Genomic DNA, 21,792 nt, shown 5'->3' on the forward strand with positions numbered 1-21,792 from the left:
TTGCCCTTGTAAAAGCTTAGATTGTTAAGCTAGCTAGCCAACTCTTATGACTCTCACATTGTTAAAATAATACTGTGTTTTCTTGTTGTATTGCTTTCTCCTTTTGTTCTTTTTCTCTTTCTCTTTCTCTTTTGCTCTACCCGTCCCATCTGTTACGTTTGTCCTTTTAATTTCTGAAGGCAATGTTTTGGGGATGCTTGATAATTAATAGTAGTAGTTGTAATTAGAATCTCCCAATTTATTAGGAGAACACAAGAATATTTGACTCGACAAAATATCTAAAAGAAACATATTGCCATTGTGTAGGATTGGTCTTTCGTCAAAATGATTATTTCAACGTTGGTGAGCTCTTAGAGAAGACGTTGTTGACGACCAGTAATCCTTTTTTTTCCTTCATAAACTACTAATTAGAGAATATTTATATAAAGAAAATCTTAATTGGTGTGTGATCTAAACGTTTAAGTTAGAAATATAATTTTATTTTAGATTTACAAGACGCCTCTTAATATGCTCTAGTCTGATTCTTTTTAATTTTTACTCGGACCAAATAGATGAAAATGCTAATAGTTGACTGTGACATTGATGAAATCTAATATCCCAAATACCCGAGCTTATGCTTGCTTTGAGCGCTCTAATCAATTGTTTTTCAAAATGCTTGAGACACGACTTCACTAATTAAGGTCAGGAACACATCACCAAGAAAAAGAACAAGAACGATATAACACACCTAGAGCAGACTAGTCCGGACTCAGGTCGTCCCAAGTCCAACTATGAAGTATGGCCTTTTAACTACATACTGGATACTCCTGTTGTGCCATTGCCATTATATTATAGGTCATTACAAAAGACACTTAAATAATTTGACATACTTTCATTGTTTAAGAATGAAATCTACAAGAAAGTTTCATACAAGATTAAAATAGCACTTGCCTCATTTCCATCCACGGCAGATCGAGACAAACCAAACTGAAGTTTTTAGATTGTGGGACTGGGACATGAGCTGCAATGCGCCTCAACTGAGTGGTTTGAGGAAACACATGCATAAAAACAAGGTTTGAAAATACTCTAGAAAAGCAGATGCTTTAGTTGTCCATACCATGTGGAGGTTAATTCTTTTATAAATTAACGGCCACAATAGTACTCTAGAGACAGAAGTTTTTGTTATCTTATTTTGTCCGTGTAAGCCGGATTCAAGATTTGAACTTTACGAAATCTGATTCAAGATTCAACTCGGTTATTTTTAAAATCTATTTTTTTTTACGTATTTAGTGGATTTTGAACACATATATAAAATCTAAATTAAAACTATTGGATTCGAATTAACCCGTAACTCCTTCACTGGCTTTGCCCCTGCGTGTGCTTCCTTCGAAATATTTTGTAACAGAAAGATCTAATAACATCACAAATTGACGTCCTATCTAAAATGGCTTTAATTTTTATACGCTTACAATATTAAGATGTTTTACACTATAAAGTTATTTGTAAACTAAAAGTCTAAAATTAACTGTTCATAAGGAGTGGTGTGGGTTCATATATAAACTGAAAAAGAAGACAAATTCACTTCCAACATTGAACTTGATTCAATTGATTTTAGAACATGCTCTTTCGTTGCTATACTATGTCAAAGTAATAAATTCCCTAGCATTGAAAGTCCTTTTTTTTTCTTCTTCTTCTAATTTTCCACCCGGTGTCGAGCATTCGCATTGGGATTCTGGCTATCCAAATTCGCTCGGTGTAAGGTCCATTAAAGGGAGCAGTGCTCCTTACCAAAAAACAAAAACCCTTATTCAGTACTCGAACCCGAAAGCATTGGTTAACAATGGAGGGATCCTATCGATCCACCCAGAACCCTTTGTGGTCTAGCAATGAAAGTAAACATAAGAATATGGAGCAGGTAATAATCTTGATGCATGAAACTAGAGGAGGAGGTACGATAATTGCTTTTCCGTATGGTATTAATCCCACTGGCGAAACTAGAAATTTTCTCAAGGGTATTCAAATTTGAAATAAGTGAAAAAATATTCCTGACAAAGGGTGTTCAATATGTGTTATATACCTCTAAAACGTAATATTTTACTTATATACATAGTGTAATTTTTCGACGAAGGGAGGTCAGTTGACCACCTTGTAACCATGTGGCTTGGCCACTGATTAATCCTATATATAACAATGTGCCATTATATTGCAAGACGCATACTTCACGAAGAACAAAAATAACATTAGCACAATCATAATGGAGGATTAATTTATCATCAATATCTCGAGGTTATATTAAGAAAGTTTTTGTACAGAATGTGCACCTGATTTTTTTTTCTTTCAAAAGACACATAAACTAAAGAATTAGTATTACGAAATATATATAGCACTATCTTTGAAAGTTTGAAATGTCAAAATATATACAAAAGAGTACTTCAAGAACTTGAGTGGAATTGTCCACGAATCAAATTGACCATACATGTCGCCAATGCATTCTCTCATAAAAAATATTCATCACATGTGAGCAACTAAGTATCTGCACATTTCTTTCCTTTATTGGTGATAAAGTTATTATTATTATTATTATTATTATTATTATTATTATTATTATTATTATTATAACAACATTAAGGAATTAATCACAAATGTGGAGGCTAGCTTGTGGCAACTGCATAAATCAATCTTTAAGCTATACCCAAGAGTAGCTCCAAAAAGAGTAAGAGAACATTAAAGCTAGCAAATGGACAAAATTCATGCAATTAAAGAACATACTATGAGCAAAATTCCTTAGCTCCGTCTTAAAGAAAAACACACAACAAATTGTAGATATACAATAAGCTTAACTATGACTTCCAACTCTTCCCAGTTATGTTGCTTGAATCCTCTAAAAATCTCGCCACATTTATGTCGGTATTCTTCCAAAATGCAAAATCTTTGAAGAACTTTGACACAAGTGCGACAATATATTTGGAGGATCGAACATCATATAGCTTCTGAGTACATGAAATGATATCCGATTGTCTTCATTTGCTAGTCTTTCTTAATATTATCAACTACAAATGCTGCAACTACATTGTCTGTTTGACCAAGTAGACTGCTTAAAGATCTAGCTTTCACCACTCTAAGCTTTTTCATCTTCTTCATTAATGGCTTTTTCTTATCATCTTCACCATAATCATGACCTTCCATATTATCATTTGACAAAGGATTCTCCTTTTTTTCTTCTTCTTTCTTCTTCTTCGCATTTTGAACACTAGTCATGCTTCTAAGTCTTCCTTTTCCCAAATGATGTTCACACAATGAATAACCCACAAGGGTTTGTTGGCAACATCTCCATCCTCTCCCGTTTACACGACTGCACCTTGATCCCTCTAATATAACACTCCCTCTTTTGTTCTTCTTATTTACACCAAAACCCTCTTTAGTAATTAGTCCATTTTCCCCCTCTTTCTCCTCTTGGCCATTTTCTTGTGGGCATTTCTTGTTTGTCTTTGACTTCATCTTAGCCTCTATTGTGTTAATATTGCTTGTGTGGTTGTAGCTGTCTCTTCTCTTTTTGAATGGAATTACTTTATCTCCTTCACACCATCTCCCATCTACTATACATATGCATGTTCAATATTATTATAGCATAAAAAGAAGAATAGTAGTAGTAAATACCTTTGATGAAGCATTAATCTTGATGGTAGGATAAGCTATGTTGCTCGGACTCTCCAAATATAGCAAAGTGCATGTCGGATCCTTTTAAAATAACGCATTTTGGAAGATCCACACGAGTGCGACAACATATTTTAGAGAGTCCGTGTGGGATAAGTAATATTGAAGATTTACCTAGATCAGGTGAAGATGATGGCTGTGGAAGCAAAGAACCTAGTTGTGGAGTTGTTGAAAAGATTTGCTTACTGAGAACAAGCAAGAACAAGAAGATCCAGAAAAGTTCGTGAGTTCCCAAATTACAAAAGGAAAGTGCACAGTGCAACAATCAGAATTTTCCGCGTGATGTGTTTTTTAATATAAATGGGGACCATGTTAAAATTTATAGGGGAGAAAAAAACAAAACAAAAGATGGAAAAATGCAAGACAACACAAAAACAAATGGATTAGATGAGATGGGAAATTGAATCATTGGATAGGAAGGTATCGTAGCTACATATTATAGCCAAAGCTAAAACAAACCTAAACAGTATTTTCCAGTTACAGTAATATTTCTTGTTTCCTCGTATTATTCACCTTTTTTTTACTATCATAGAAGAATTCATGAAAGAAATAAAGGTAATTTTTAACTTTTCTTTTTTATGCATTATATTCTTACTTGTTATCATTGTCATTACTACCAAAACTCTTCTCTTTCTCTCTCCATAATTTCTCATCTTCAGCTTCCACATCCTGCAAATCAAATCACATCCAAAAAAAGAACAGATAATAGTAAGAAAATAATAACACTATACATCACAGGCAAAGTTCTTTGGGTGCGAAACTCCATTTTAAAGAAAACAAAAGGACAGATAGAAAGACAGTGCAATTCTCGATAAAATAATTAGGCTTATTTTAGGATGCATATATGATAATAATAGCAATATTTTTACCAACCAAACAAATAATAACTCACCTTTTCTTTCATTTTCTGTTGATTACTATTGCCACCAAAGAAAACCCAACTCGTTGCTTTGCCCCTAGAAACCGCCGGTTGATCAGACGGCTGTGAAATAGTTAGATTTGGAAGATCAGACGGTAAAAATTCGTTCTTTGTTGTTTCTTGGAACGGATTTATCTCACGTTTCAGTTGTTGCACCACTACTGGCCTATTGAGTTGGGGATCTGATTCTGAAGGAGGAGGAAAACGCTTCCTGATTCTCATAACTAGATGATACCAAAGTTATAAAAAAACTATACTTTAATTGTATGTGTATATTTATGGTAAAAAAAAAAACAAAAAGGGAGGAAAAAAGGGCTCAAATGTAAGAAGCAAAAAACTGGGATTTTTCAGGTTTGATCTTGAGGATTTTGAGAAGAATTTTTGACAAAGTGTTTGTGAGTTTCTCTCTTTAACTTGGGTTTTTCTCTCTCTAGCTTTTATTTGTTGCACCACACAGACTAATAAGACCACTAGGATATAAAGAAAGAAAGAAAGAGATAGAGATAGTCTGCGAAGTGGCACGTGCAAGGAGGAACGTAGATGGTGAGCAATGGCACGTGTGTACCATTGTGGGTCCGGAGGTGACCGGCAACCGGAATCGGTACCGGATGGTGACAGAGTGGGAGTTAGTGTGTGAATGTGTGAGAGAGAGTACAAAATGATGGGAGGGTTTTTTGGGGTTTGTATTATGGTTTTACACCTTTAGATGATTAGAAGAAAAAAAGGGCATTGGGTCCCATACTAACAATTAGTTTGGACTTTCTTTCTTTTCTTTTTTTAACTATTACTCCCTAGTTTGATAGTTTGATGCAGAGAAAGAAACGAAAACTTTATAAAGAATCTATTTTAAATATACCATAATATTTATATAAATATAAGATTTTAATTTTAAAAGTATCATAATATTTGTATGAATATAATAATTTTTCCTTAAGAAAATATAAAAATATGTGATTCTTTTTAAAACATACTAATAAGAACAAAGTGTCAAATAAAGTGGAACAGATGGAGTATTTTCTTCATCCCAATTTATGTGGCGTGTTGTATTCTTTTTCTTCTGAAGCTCTACGCTCAAATCTCAATCATATAAATAGGAGAGAGAGAGGGTGTGTGTATTATCAAAGTTAGACAGAAAAAGAGAATTATATTACGGGGTAGGGTTGAATAAATGGACATATTGCTTAAAAATAGAGAAAGGAACGGAAGGAGATGACATAAGGTTTTAAGAAAATGTAGGCAAATGACATATGGCAATTTATTCTTTTATCAATTCCTTTCAAATGAGCACACATATTACCTCATATTATACATAATAGGAGAGCTGAGTAATATCATAAATGTTGGTATATAGACTACAAAAAAATTCGAATTCACATGGTTGAGAGAAAGTGAAGAAAAACTCGAGAGAGAACAAAGCCAAAAAGGAGCGCGGATGAGGGAAAATCTTTTCTCTACATTTTTTAGGGGAAAAGCAAAACAAAACATTGGCATTTTAATATGAAAAATAACGGTAAAGTTGTTTTTGTGTGATCAATATATTACGGACTCGAGCCACAGAATTAAACAATCACTAATATTTGCATTAGGGTAGGCTGTGTAAATCACACCTCTTAGGGTGCGGTTCTTTTCCGAATCTTGTGTTAATGCAGAATACTTTGTGATAGGAAAGTAACTCCATTCCATGGTCTTAGCTCGGGCAGCTTATATTTTGGGTCCTCCATTTTCTTATTCAAATTATTGAAACAAGGTCAACTCTTATTTGTTAGATTTACAAGACCATAATCCATAAAATGAGGATAATGCTGAAAATATACTTTGGAAGCCCAACTAAGAAAATATGAGGTTAGCCCGTTTCGTCAAGTCCGCCAAAGCCCTTCGCAACTTTAATTTCCATGACACATCTGCAAAGTTCATGGAAAATATAAAAGGAAAGTAAAAGAGAAAAACAGGACATATCAATTAGTGTTGTGGCTATTTACAAATTTATTTTTAGTTTTATAAATATTCTTCTTTTTTTTTTTACACATAAAAGATTATACGTAAGAGATTTATTTTTTTTAAACGAGAAATATTTTTAAAGTCGCTATTTTGGATCTGGCTAAGATAAAATAATCAGCGAATAATTTAAATGTTATGCGCATAAATAAAAGAGATCAAATACCAAGTGATTTTCAAACAAACTTTCTACAAGCTAAGGAGAAGAAACCAGAATGTGGAATCTTCCATGCCACAACCTTGCGTTTAACAAATCTTTATGGCTACTTTTGCTAGTTTTATCTGCACTCATCAGTGTTTATGTTAGTAAAATTTACCTCTAGAATTTTCATCTACGTTTGTAGTTGCATTAATTACTTATCCAATAGCATGTTTGGCCAAGTTTCTTCAAGTTCAAAGGTAATTTTTTTCAAAAAAAGTGATTTTTTTCCAAATTTGAAGTGTTTGGCCAAGTTTTTAGGAGAAAAAAGTGCTTATGAGGAGAAGCAGAAGCGGTTTTGAAGTAGTAGAAAAAAATAGTTTCTTCTCGGAAGCACTTTTTTGAGAAGCACTTTTGAAAAAAATACACTTAGAATCACTTTTTAAAAGTTTGGTCAAACACTAATTGCTGCTTAGAAGTACTTTTTAAATTAATTAGCCAAACACAAACTGTTTCTCACCCAAAGTACTTTTAAAAAAAAACACTTCTAAAAATAAGTTAATTTTTCTAACTTGGCCAAACGGGCTACAAGCCGCGTTTCTTTTGATTGGATGGAATCGGAAGGAATGAAAAGAAAAGGAAAAGAACAATGCAACAAATTACTTTGTTTGTATAGTCAATCATATATACTTACTCCGATTCAATTTTTACGACCCACCTCCTTTATTAGTCCGTTTATAAAAGAATGACATATTTCTATACTTAAAAATAATTTAATTTTAAAAATTTTATTTTTTTTATCCTTAATGAAAAGATTTTATAATCACACAAATGTTATGTTTTCCCTATAATACTTTTATCATTTAAGCTTTTAAGCAATAAATTTTAATTTTTTCTCAAATTTCGTGTCGAGTAATACCATGTCATATACGAGTAGTATATGACCAAACACAACAGTTTAGGTACCCCAAATTAGAAAGCCACGGAGTATATTCAAAATTACTGTAAAAGTTAAGAAATATATTTTTAACGTGACTTCTATATTACTCATTAGTTTTCACACTTTTTCTTTTCTTCTTCTAGCTCTTCTGTTTGCCTTTAAATTTCATATTGTAAGAAAAGATTTGGACGCAACTATTACTTGTGACAAATTTCTCGCTAGTAACTTTTCTGTTTGCCTTTAATTAGTTGACTAACCACAATAGGGTATTCACTTTCCTTTCAGGTTTATCATCACATATAACGTATTAATGTATTCCAATCAATTGTTCACTGTTACTTTTTAGAGTAAATTTCATGGTTGGTAACTCAACTTTGTATTCATTACCCAAAAGTCATTTTTCTTTTCTTTATTATGTAAAAGTCATTCAACTTTATGTTCATTACCCAAAAATTACTTTTCTTTCTCTTGTTACACAAAAATCATTTGTCTATGCTCTAGTTATCACAATAATCACTTTGACCAGATTTTACAAATTTTTCATCTGAAAAATCTATTATGCTCTTGATATTATAAATCATTCCATTTATGTAATACCTTCAATATTATATGCTACATAATATACTCTTACCCAAGTATTTTACTTATAATTGAAATAACTTGATATTATTTTTTTTTATAATATATTCGTACATTTAATTTTTTCTTAACGATAATTTTCAAGATATCTAAGTAGCATTATTAAATTTTTCAATAAATATTACCATGAACAAATCTCAAGTCCACGTTCTTAACCATGCTTAATGAAATATTTTTAATGATCAGCCAAGCCATATTCATTAATCCAATAAATAAAATACTCATATTTAGCACAATGACACACTAAATTAATACTTTCAAATAAATAATATTAACAGATAAAGTTTTAAAAATCTTAATATTAAATACATATATCTTTGAAACTTTTTTCAAATTTTGTATTGGCTATAAAAAAAATTATCATTTATTAAATAAATCTGTTTGTTATTATTTCAAATAAATATAAAAAATAAATATTTTTTTAATGGTTTTTAGATTTAAAATATATTCATGTGTAAATATGATTAAACAAATCGAGTGCCGTGAAAAAAATTAAATGTATGGATATATTTTCGAGGGTCTATTGGAAACAACCTCTCTATCCTCACAAGGTAGGGGAAAGGTCTGCGTACACACTACCCCTCTGTCACGACCCCAAATTCCCTCCGTAGGAGGTCGTGATAACACCTAATCTCTAAGACTAAGTAAGCCTATCAATGCGGAATAATCATAAATATTTGAAATAAATAAACTACTATTCAAATAATTACAACTCCCAAAACCCGGTAAAAATAAGTCACAAGCTTCTAAAAATTTATTCTCAATGTCTCTATGTATCAAGGTCTAAATAAAAATAAGAAAGCAATATAAAAATGATAGAAGGGGACTCTGGAGTCTGCGGACGCTGGCAGATATACCTCGAAGTTTCCGTGCGCAGGTAACTCACTGACGTCTAGACTGGTAAGATGTACCTGGATCTGCACAAAAAGATGTGGAGAAGCGTAGTATGAGTACACCACAGCGGTACCCAGTAAGTGCCAAGCCTAACCTCGGTAGAGTAGTGACGAGGTCAGGTCAGGCCCTACTGGAGAATAGATAATGACATAAAAAAATATTTAAATAATTTAATAAGATAAAATAACTATGAAAATGAATCAAATAGTATGTCACATTTAATGACACCAAATAATTGCAACTAATATCTCGTGGAATCAAAACAAAATTCCTTTCAACTTTATGAAAATCACAACAATTAATCGAAGGCAACTATGGCCATAAATCAATATCAACAAGGGCACTACCGAGGTACCGCCTCGTAGTCCTAAATCATAAATAAATTCACAATATCTCATTTCTTTATCTCACCGCGGGAGCCTTCACAATTTATTTTAAAGAAAACATTTTTTTCGAAATAGCATCCCGCGTTTTAGCCATCCTTATCACACCACATGACTTCTAGTAGTTCCCCCTACTAGCCACGCGTATCAAGCCACCCTTATCTCACTGCATGCATTTCAATACCCAGACCTTATACCACCGCATGCGTATCAATATGATAATATTTTACAATTTGCACCACAAGTGCCCAAATATTTTAATTTGCCAAAATAAATCAACGATATTTTTCACAATAAAGAGCTCACGGTTTATGACAACATAAATCATGAATAATATTTTTCCACAATAAAGAGCCCACAGCTCCATCACAATGAGTACAAAAATCTTATAAAAATATTCAGGAATAAATAATTTAGCAAAATAATATTTCAAAATTTTTAATACGTTGCTTTAATACCAAATTTAAAATATCAAATACTTCATATTAATAATATTTAATTTAAAGAAAATTAATTTCAAATAATACACAGAATAAAAGAAACCAAGTTTCAACCAAACAGGTAAAACAATTAGCAGAAAAAGGTCAAGCAAATTTAAAGTATACAAATCAAATCAATGATGGAGAATATAACAAGATTTAATAATTTAATTAATATGTAACAATGATCTTCATAATTTAAACACATAATCCTTCACATTTAGTCCGTGTACACACTCGTCACCTCGTGTACATGACTTTTATTACATTACAATTAATACCAATCCTAGGAAAAATTTCCCCCCACAAGGTTAGACAAGTCACTTACCTCGACTTGCTCCAATTTAACCAAGTAGTATGCTTTTTTCTCGATTTTTCGATTCCGGCCGACTCGTATCTAGTCATAATTAATTCGATACAGTCAACAAAAGTTATAGAATTAATTCTATAAGAAAATACTATATTTTTCAATAAAAATCCGGAATTAACTCAAAAAGGCCTGTGGGGCCCACGTCTCGGAATCCGACAAAAATTATGAAATATGAATGCCCATTCAATCACGAGTCTAACCATACCAAAATGACTAAATTTCAATAACGATTCGACCCTCAAATCCTCAAATCTATCCAAGAGGGTTTTCAAATGTTTTCAACTTAAATCACCAATTGAATGTTAAAAACAGTGTTGGATTCGGGTAATCTAACCAAGATTGAGTTAAGAACACTTAACCTAATGTTTTCCCTTGAAAATATATCAAAAATCACCTCTGATCAAGCTTCAAGTTGTTAAAAATGGCGAATGGGACGAAGCCCCCCTCTTTTTATAACTTACAGATCTGTCCAGGGTGACCTCGATCATGGGGTCCGATCTTGGACCTCGATCATAGGAGTCCGATCATAGGGAGTCCTATTAAGGGGAGTGCGATCATGGGGAGTCCGATCATGGTCCTCGATCATGGACCTCGGTCATGGCCTTCGACCCTGGGGCTCGATCATAGCCATCGATCCTGGCTATCGATCATGGCTTCGATCTTTATGGCCTTCGATCACTGGACTTCGATCTTGCCTTCGATCCTTGGCTCAATTTCTGGCCTTCGATATTTGGGCTCGATTGCACAACAGAAGAAAATTTGCAGCAGCTTTTGCAGCAACTGTTTAAGTCCCATTTTTAATCCGTTAACCATCCGAAACTCACCCGAGGCCCTCGGGACCTCAACCAAATATACCAACAAGTCCTAAAATATCATACGAACTTATTTGAAATCTCAAATCATATAAAACGACTCTAAAACCAAGAATTATGCTCCAATTCAAGCTTAATGAAACTTAAAATTTTCAACTTCTACATTCGATGTCGAAACCTATCAAATCAAATCCGATTGACCTCAAATTTTGCAAACAAGTCATAAATGACATAACGGAGCTGTGAAAATTTTCAGAACTGGATTCCGACCCCAATATCAAAAAAGTCAACTCCCCGGTCAAACTTTCAAACTTTAAATTCCTATTTTAGCCTTTTCAAGCCTAATTTCACTACTGACTTCCAAATAAAATTCCGATCACGCTCCTAAGTTCAAAATCACCATAAGAAGCTGTTGGAATCAACAAAATTCTATTCCGGGGTTGTTTGCAAATAATTCTACATCCGGTCACTATTTGAACTTAAACTTTTAATTTTTTATCAAAATTCCATATCTCGGGCTAGGGACCTCGGAATTTGATTTCGGGCATACGTCCAAGTCCCAATTCACGATACGGACCTATCGGAACTGTCAAAATACTGATCCGAGTCATTTGCTCAAAATGTTGACCAAAGTCAACTCAGTTGAGTTTTAAAGCTCTAATTCATATTTTAATCCATTTTTCACATAAAAACTTTCCAGAAAATTTTACGGACTGTGTACGCAAGTCAAGGAATGATAACTAGTGATTTTCGAGGTCTTAGAACACAGAATTAATTATTAAATTTAAAGATGATATTTTGGGTCATCACATTCTCCACCTCTAAAACAACCGTTCGTCCTCGAATGGAGTTAGAAAAAGTACCTGAGCTGGTGAATAAGTGTGGATAATGGCTGCCCATATCATGCTCGGTCTCCCAAGTCGCCTCCTCGACCGAATGACCCCTTCACTGAACCTTCACGGAAGCAATGTTCTTTGACCTCAGCTTTCGAACGTGCCTATCTAAAATAGTCACTGGTTCCTCAACATAAGATAGATCCTTGTCTAACTGAACCGAACTGAAGTCTAACACATGAGATGGATCGCCGTGATATTTACGAAGCATAGAAATATGGAATACCGGATGAACTGCAAAGAGACTAGGTGGTAGCGCAAGTCTGTAAGCCACTTCTCCAACTCTTTCAAGAATCTCAAAAGGCCCAATATACCTAGGGCTCAACTTGCCCTTCTTCCCGAACCTCATCAGACCCTTCATAGGCGAAACCCGCAGCAACACCCGCTCATCAACCATGAATACAACATCACGAACCTTTCGATTCGTATAAGTCTTCTCTCTGGATTGGGCTGTACGAAGTCGATCCTGAATTAACTTAATCTTTTCCAAGGCGTCCTGAACCAAGTCTGTGCCCAATAGCCTAGCCTCGCCCGGTTCGAACCAACCCACTGGACACCGGCTCTGCCTACCATACAAGGCCTCATACAGAGTCATCTGAATGCTCGACTGGTAACTGTTATGTAAGCAAACTCAGCAAGTGGTAAGAACTGGTCCCAAGCACCCCCAAAATCTAACACACACGCACGAAGCATATCCTCCAGTATCTGAATAGTGCGTTCGGACTGCCCGTCCGTCTGAGGGTGAAATGCTATACTCAACTCCACACGAGTACCCAACTCTCGCTGTACATCCCTCTAAAACTGTGAGGTAAACTGTGTACCCCGGTCAGAGATGATAGATACCGGTACAGAGTCTGACAATCTCACGAATATATACCTGAGCTAGCTGCTCTGAAGAGTAAGTAGTAATCACAGGAATGAAATCAGCTGACTTGGTCAATCTATCCATAATCACCCAAACTGCATCGAACTTCTTCTGAGTCCGTGGGAGCCCAACAACGAAATCCATAGTGATCCGCTCCCATTTCCATTCTGGAATCTGTAACTTCTGAAGCAATCCACCCGGTCGTTGATGCTCATATTTTACCTATTGACAATTTAGACACCGAGATATATATCCCACTATGTCTTTCTCCATCCGCCTCCACCAATAGTGCTATCTCAAGTCTTGATACATTTTTGTAGCATCCGGATGAATGGAGTACCGCGAACTGTGAGCCTCCTGGAGAATAAACTCACGCAAACCGTCCACATTAGGCAAACATAGCCTAACCTGTATCCGTAATACATTGTCATCTCCAATAGTGACTTCCTTGGCATCACCGTGCCGAACTATATCCTTAAGGACAAGCAGATGTGGGTCATCATACTGACGTTCCCTGATACGATCATAAAGAGAAGACTGAGAAACCACGCAAGCCAAAACTCGACTCGGCTCGGAAACATCCAGTCTAACAAACTTGTTGGCCAAGGCCTGAACATCCAAGGCTAAAGGCCTCTCTGCTACCGGTAAATATGCTAAGCTGCCCAAACTCTCCGCCTTACGACTCAAGGCATCATTCACCACATTGGCCTTCCCAGGATGATAGAGAATGATGATATCATAATCCTTAAGCAACTCCAACCATCTCCGCTGTCGCAAATTAAGATCCTTCTGTTTAAACAGATGTTGTAGACTCCGATGATCGGTGTAGATCTCACAATGGACACCGTATAAGTAATGCCCCCAAATCTTTAAGGCATGAACAATAGCTGCTAACTCAAGGTCATGTACATGATAATTCTTCTCATGCACCTTTAACTATCTGGACACGTAGGCAATCACCCTACCGTCTTGCATTAACACTGCGCCAAGACCAATATGCGACGCGTCATAATACACAGTATACGATCTTGTACCTGTAGGTAATACCAATACTGGGGATGTAGTCAAAGCTGTCTTGAGCTTTTGGAAGCTCTCCTCACATTCCTCAGTCCACCTGAACGGAGCACACTTCTGGGTCAATTTGGTCATAGATGTAGCAATAAAAGAGAAACCCTTTACAAATCGGCGATAATACCCAGCCAAACCAAGGAAACTCCGGATTTCCGTAACTGAGGATGGTCTGGACCAACTCTGCACTGCTTCAATCTTCTTTGGATCTACCTTGATCCCCTCGCACGAAACTATATGACCCAAAAATCCCACTGAATCAAGCCAATATTCACACTTTGAAAATTTTGCATATAACTTCCTTTCTCTCAAAATATGAAGCACAGTCCTCAGGTGCTGTTCATGACCTTCCCGACTCCGGGAATACACCAGAATGTCATCAATAAACACAATGATGAAGGAATCAAGATAGGGCTGAAATACGCTATTCATTAAGTGCATAAATGATGCTGGGGTGTTGGTCAGCCCAAAAGACATCACAATGAACTCGTAATGACCGTACCGAGTCCTGAAAGCAGGCTTTGGGATATCTGGCTCCCGAATCTTCAATTGATGATAGCCTGAATGTAAGTCGATCTTAGAGAATACTCTGGCACCCTGAAGCTGATCAAATAGGTCATCAATACGTGGCAATGGATACCTGTTCTTCATGGTAACCTTGTTCAGCTGACGGTAATCAATGCACATCCGCATAGAACCATCCTTCTTCTTTACAAATCAGACAGGAGCACCCCAAGGGGATACACTAGGTCGAATGAAACCCTTATCAAGAAACTCCTGTAACTATTCTTTTAATTCTTTCAACTCTGCTGGGGCCATACGGTATGGTGGAATAGAAATAGGCTTGAGTGTCTATAACAAATCAATGCCAAAGTCAACATCCCTGTCGAGTGGCATACCCGGAAGATCCGCTGGAAATACATCATGAAAATCCCTTACTACAGGAACTGATTCTACAGTAGGAGTATCGATACTAACATCTCTCACATAGGCCAGATACGCATCACACCCCTTCTCAACCATTCGTTGAGCTTTAAGAAATGAAACAACCCTGCTAGGAATATGATTCGAGGTACCTCTCCACTCTAGCTGCGGTAGACCTGGCATAGCCAATGTCACCGTCTTGGCGTAACAATCAAGAATATCGTGATAGGGAAACAACCAGTCCATGTCCAAAATAATATTGAAATCCACTATACTGAGCAATAATAAATCAGCTCTGGTCTTAAAACCACTGATAATAATTAAACACGACCGATACACACAGTCTACAATAATAGATTCACCCACGGGTATAGATACATAAACAGAAGAACTCAAGGAATCACATGATACGCCCAAATACGAGGCAAAATAAGATGACACATAAGAATAAGTGGAGCCTAGATCAAATAAGACTGACGCATCTCTATGACAGATCGGAATAATACCTGTGATAATAGAATCGGATGCAACAGTATCTGTCCTAGCAGGAAAGGCATAATATCTGGCCTGGCCTCCTCCTCTAGGGCGACCTCTACTTGCCCAACCTCCACCTCTAGCTGGATATGCAGGTGGAGTGGCAACTGGTGCAGTAATCATGGCCTGAGAAGCCTGAGGACCCTGTGGAATAGGTGAGGCCTGAGAAATCCGTGGAGGTGTACCCCTCCTAAGTATGGGGAAATCCCTCATGATATGACGAGTGTCACCACACTCAAAACAAGCCCTCAGAGGATGTGGTTGCTGGGACTGGCTCGGGCTTGATCGACTAGACTGTCCGCTGAAAGCACCCCGTACAGGAGGTACAGAAGACAATGGTGGTGCATTATATGGAACCTGAGGTCTGGGAGTAGTCAGAATACCACTGGAAGCTGGACGTGCTGAATGAATAGGACAGCTCACATAACCTCTACCATGACGGGCTGCAACTGGGGCACGGGAATTATTATATGTGCCAGAATCTCGGGGTCTCTTAGCTTCCCTCTCTTCCCTCTCCCGAGTCCGCATACCTTCCAATCTCCTAGCAATTGACACCACCTGTTAGTATGTGATGTCCATCTCTAGTTCTCGGGCCATACCGTATCTGATACTAGGGTGAAGACCCTCAATAAATCTGTGAACCCGCTCTCGAACAGTAGCAACTAATCACTGAATCAGACCGTATACTCTGACACGGTCATAGAATCCTGGTGCAACTGCTCAAACTTTGCACGCCATGCATCCCTAAGACTCTGAGGAACATACTCCCTTAAGAACATATCCGAAAATTGAGTCCAAGTGAGTGAAGATGCCTCAGCGGGACTATCCAACTCATATGCCCGCCACCACTGGTAGGCTGCTTTTCTAAACTAGAACGCCGTGAAAGAAACCCCACTGGAATCCACAATACCCATAGTACGAAGGATGCGGTGACATTCCTCCAGAAAACCCTGAGCATCCTCTGAAGCTAAACCGCTGAAAGTGGGAGGGTGGTATTTCTTATACCTCTCGAGCCTGAGCTGCTCCCCCTCTGAAACTATTGTCCTAATCTCAGGCCAAACTGGGACAACTGGGTGCACTGGTATAACCTCTGGGGCATGGTCAACTTGGGCCCGTGGTTCTGGAGTACGGGAGGCGGGAGTCTGTGCTCCTCCCCCGGCCTGAGATGTGGTAGGAGTAAGTGGAATTAACCCTGCCTGAGCTAGAGTGCCAAACATGCTCAAAAACTGAGCAAGAGTCTCCTGAAGTGCATGAGTAGTAACAGGCGTCTCAGGTGCATGTTCTCCAACTGGAGCTACTGGTGGCTCTGGTGCAGCAGCTCGTGCAGGTACTCTGGCTACACAACGTGGTCTTCCTCGGCCTCTGGCTCGGCCTCTGCCCTGACCTCGGCCTCTTGCGGCTCCAAGAGGGGGCACGAGTGTCTGATCATCGGATCCAGTTGTGCGTGTCCTCACCATCTGTGAGAGAATAGAGAGACAATTGTTTAGAACTTTGAAATCAACAAAGGCGTACGATAAGGAATCAAAGAAGTGAATATTTCCTAACAGTTCTATAGCCTCTAGAAGTTAAGTACAAACGTCTCCGTACCTATCCGCAAAACTCTACTAAACCTACTTGTGACTCATAACACCTATGAACCTAGTGCTCTAATACCAACTTGTCACGACCCCAAATTCCCTCTGTAGGAGGTCGTGATGGCACCTAGTCTCTAAGATTAGGTAAGCCTATCAATGCGGAATAATCATAAATATCAGAAATAAATAAACTATAATTCAAATAATTATAACTCCCAAAACCCGGTAAAAATAAGTCACAAGCTTCTAAAAATTTATTCTCAATGTCTCTATGTATCAAGGTTTAAAGAAAAATAAGAAAGCAACATAAAAACGATAGAAGGGGACTCCGGAGTCTGCGGACGCTGGCAGATATACTTCAAAGTCTCTGTGCGCAGGTAACTCACTGACGTCTAGACTGGTAAGATGTACCTGGATCTGCACAAAAAGATGTGCAAAAGTGTAGTATGAGTACACCACTGCAGTGCCCAGTAAGTGCCAAGCCTAACCTCGGTTAGAGTAGTGAGGAGGTCAGGTCAGGCCTTACTGGAGAATAGATAATGACATGAAAAAATGTTTAAATAATTTAATAAAATAAAATAACTATGGAAATGAATCAAATAGTATGTCACATTTAATGATACCAAATAATTGCAAATAATATCTCGTGGAATCAAAATAGAATTCCTTTCAACTTTATGAAAATCACAACAATTAATCGAAGGCAACTATGACCATAAATCAATATCAACAAGGGCACTACCGAGGTACCGTCTCGTAGTTCCAAATCATAAATAAATTCACAATATCTTATTTCCTTATCTTACCGCGGAAGCCTTCACAATTTATTTAAAGAAAACATTTTTCCCGTAATAGCATCCCGCGTTTTAGCCATCCTTATCACACCACATGACTTCTAGTAGTTCCCCCTACTAGCCACGCGTATCAAGCCACCCTTATCTCACCGCATGCGTTTCAATACCCAGACCTTATACCACTGAATGCGTATCAATATCACAATATATCACAATTTATACCTCAAGTGCCCAAATATTTCAATTTTCCAAAATAAATCAACGATATTTTTTCACAATAAAGAGCTCACGGCTCATGCCAACATAAATCATCAATAATAATTTTTCACAATAAAGAGCCCACGACTCCATCACAATGAGTACAAAAATCTTACAAAAATATTCAGGAATAAATAATTTAGCAAAATAATATTTTAAAATCTTTAATACGTTGCTTCAATACCAAATTTAAAATGTCAAATACTTCATATTAATAATATTTAATTTAAATAAAATCAATTTCAAATAATGCACAGAATAAAAGAAATCAAGTTTCAACCAAACAGGTAAAACAATTAGCAGGAAAATGTCAAGCAAATTTAAAGTATACAAGTCAAATCAATGCTGGAGAATATAACAAGATTTAATAATTTAATTAATATGCAACAATGATCTTCATAATTTAAACACATAATCCTTCACATTTAGTCCGTGTACACACTCGTCACCTCGTGTACACGACTTTCATCACATTACAATTAATACCAATCCTAGGGGAAATTTTCCCCACACAAGGTTAGACAATTCACTTATCTCGACTTGCTCCAATTTAACCAAGTAGTATGTTGTTTCCTCGATCTTTCGATTCCGGTCGACTCGTATCTAGTCATAATTAATTCGATACAGTCAACAAAAATTATAGAATTAATTCTATAAGGAAATACTATATTTTTCAATAAAAATCCGAAATTAACTCAAAAATAGCCTGTGGGGACCATGTCTCGGAATCTGACAAAAGTTACGAAATATGAACGCCCATTCAACCACGAGTCTAACCATACCAAAATGACTAAATTCCAATAACGATTCGACCCTCAAATCCTCAAATCTATCCGAGAGGGTTTTCAAATTTTTCCTACTTAAATCACAAATTAAATATAAAAAACATTGATGGATTTGGGTAATCTAACCAAGATTGAGTTAAGAATACTTACCCCAATATTTTTCCTTGAAAATATATCAAAAGTCGCCTCTGATCAAGCTCCAAGTTGTTAAAAATGGCGAATGGGACGAAGTCCCCCTATTTTTATAACTTACAGATCTGTCCAGGGTGACCTCGATCATGGGGTCCGATCCTGGACCTCGATCATAAGAGTGCGATCATGGGGAGTCCGATTAAGGGGAGTGCGATCATGGAGAGTCCGATCATGGTCCTCGATCATGGACCTCGGTCATGGTCTTCGATCATAGGTTCGATCATGGCCCTCGACCCTGGGGCTCGATCACAGTCATCGATCCTGGATATCGATCATGGCTTCGATCTTTATGGCCTTCGATCATTGGCCTTCGATCTTGCCTTCGATCCTCGGCTCGATTTCTGGGCTTGATTTCTGGCCTTCGATTTTTGTGCTCGATTGCACAGCAGAAGAAAATTTGCAACAGCTGTTTAAGTTCCATTTTTGATCTGTCAACCATCTGAAACTCACTCGAGGCCCTCGGAACCTCAAACAAATATACAAACAAGTCCTAAAACATCATATAAACTTATTTGAAATCTCAAATCACATAAAACGATGCTAAAACCGCGAATTATGCTCCAATTCAAGCTTAATGAAACTTAAAATTTCCAACTTCTACATTCGATGTCGAAACCTATCAAATCAAGTCCGATTGACCTCAAATTTTGCACACAAGTCTTAACTGACATAACGGAGCTGTGAAAATTTTCAGAACTCGATTCCGACCCCGATATCAAAAATTTCAACTCCCCGATCAAACTTCCAAACTTTAAATTCCTATTTTAGCCGTTTCAAACCTAATTTCACTACGGACTTCCAAATAAAATTCCGATCACGCTCCTAAGTTCAAAATTACCTTATGGAGCTGTTGGAATTATCAAAATTCTATTCCGGGATCATTTTCACATAATTCTATATCCGGTCACTATTTAAACTTAAACTTTTAATTTTTTATCAAAATTCCATATCTCGGGCTAGGGACCTCGAAATTTGATTCTGTGCATATGCCCAAGTCCCAGTTCATGATACGGACCTACTGGAACTGTCAAAATATTGATCCGAGTCTGTTTGCTCAAAATATTGCCCAAAGTCAACTCAGTTGGGTTTTAAAGCTCTAATTCATATTTTAATCCATTTTTCACATAAAAAATTTCCAAAAACTTTTACGGGTTGCGCACGCAAGTCGAGGAATGATAAAATAGTACTTTTCAAGGTCTTAGAATACAGAATTTATTATTAAATTTAAAGATGATATTTTGGGTCATCTCACCCTCCCCCTAGACCCCACGATGTGGGATAATACTGGGTATGTTGTTGTTGTATATTATAAAAATAACAAATAAAATAATTTAAAGTTATTTTAATTATAAGTAAAATACCTAGTTAAAAATATATTATATAGTATATAATATAGAAGGCATTACATAAATGAGAGAATATATAATGTCAAGGGCATAATAGATATTTCAAGTAAAAGTATTATAAAATTTGGTCAAGGTGACTTTTGTGATAAACATAGCAAAGTAAAATGAATTTTGTGTAACAAAAGAAAGAAAAGTGACTTTTAGGTAATGAACACAAAGTTGAATGATTTTTACGTAACAAAAAGAAGAAAAGTGACTTTTGCGTAAAGAACACAAAATTGAATGACCATCCTTAAAATTTACTCTTACTTTTTAGTAGGTGAGTTGTTAAATAGTTTAATGGATAAAACTACTCAAAACTGTTCAAATCTCTATCTTTTTTTTTTCTTTTCCTTTTCTGTTTTTTGGCTGGACCGGGAAAATTTATTTCTAGGAAATTAACTAGAGGAGCAACCACTACTAGAAAACTGTCAAAACCCATCCACCGCAAACCGATCGAAATCGATCGGAAAATAAACTGACCGATTGCGGTCGGAAAAGAGGTAAATTGGTCACAAAAGTCAACGAAAATATTTCTCACAAAGATATCAACCACCGTCGGTCGAAAAATAGTGGTCCCACAACATAAAAATAAATATTCCGACCGATGTGGGACGAAAATTGGTCAATCTTTGACTAAGACCTGGCCATACTTGCATATTATCTACCAAAATAAGTTTTGATTAAAAACTTTCAGGTATACCGACCGAAATCGGTCGGAAAGTTAAAATTATTTTTTTCCGCCCAAGTGCAATTGTTTTTTTAATATAAAAAAATTATATATATATAATTCACCGACCGATTTCGGTCGGTATTATTGTTAGATTATTTGTTATTTACAATATCTACATATATTTAACAACACACACACTCATATTGTCACAATCCAAAATTTCACATGTCGTGATGGCGCCTATCTCGATACTAGGCAAGGCAGTAACCTCAATAAATCCCATAAGTTTGAAAACATAATAATTAGATTTTTACAGAAAATCCCACAATATCTGGTACAATTACACTCCCAAAATCCGGTGTCACTGAGTACATGAGCATGTAATGATAATAAAGTCTGGCTAATAAAACACTGTCTAAAAGTATAGAACAGTACAATAACTGAAAGAATGAGAGTCAAGGTCAGCGGACTCCAGGCAACTACCTTGATAGTCTCCAACTGATAGCACTCTAAGATCTAACATTCGCCGTGTCCGAAAGCACATGGATCTGCATACGAGGTGCAGAGTGTAGTATGTGTACAAC

At 36.5% G+C, this 21,792-nt stretch overlaps 1 protein-coding gene across 2 annotated transcripts; it reads right to left on the reverse strand.

Moving 5' to 3' along the window:
* Positions 1 to 2,678: 2,678 nt before the first annotated feature.
* On the reverse strand, positions 2,679 to 5,074 carry LOC104113377 (uncharacterized). 2 transcript variants are annotated; one of them, XM_009623519.4, is made up of 4 exons: positions 4,586 to 5,074; positions 4,289 to 4,362; positions 3,808 to 3,878; positions 2,679 to 3,572 (listed from the first exon to the last, which is right to left on the reverse strand). In XM_009623519.4, exons 1-4 carry the CDS (start codon positions 4,832 to 4,834, stop codon positions 3,007 to 3,009), a joined length of 960 nt encoding a protein of 319 aa, XP_009621814.1. In that variant the 5' UTR covers positions 4,835 to 5,074; the 3' UTR covers positions 2,679 to 3,006. The 2 variants fall into 2 exon arrangements, with proteins under 2 accessions (XP_009621814.1, XP_009621813.1); XM_009623518.4 differs by having other exon boundaries at positions 2,679 to 3,575.
* Between the last annotated feature and the right edge of the window lie 16,718 nt (positions 5,075 to 21,792).

Source organism: Nicotiana tomentosiformis, chromosome 2, assembly GCF_000390325.3.
Source record: "Nicotiana tomentosiformis chromosome 2, ASM39032v3, whole genome shotgun sequence".
Classification (NCBI taxonomy): Eukaryota; Viridiplantae; Streptophyta; class Magnoliopsida; order Solanales; family Solanaceae; genus Nicotiana; species Nicotiana tomentosiformis.

Excerpts from the sequence above, each read along its gene's own strand:
- LOC104113377 (XM_009623518.4), bottom strand. The coding sequence starts at position 4,834 with ATGAGAATCAGGAAGCGTTTTCCTCCTCCTTCAGAATCAGATCCCCAA. Across the intron at positions 4,363-4,585 it reads AACAGAAAATGAAAGAAAAG|GATGTGGAAGCTGAAGATGA; the intron begins GTGAGTTATTAT and ends TTTGATTTGCAG. Across the intron at positions 3,576-3,807 it reads ATCATCTTCACCTGATCTAG|TAGATGGGAGATGGTGTGAA; the intron begins GTAAATCTTCAA and ends GCATATGTATAG.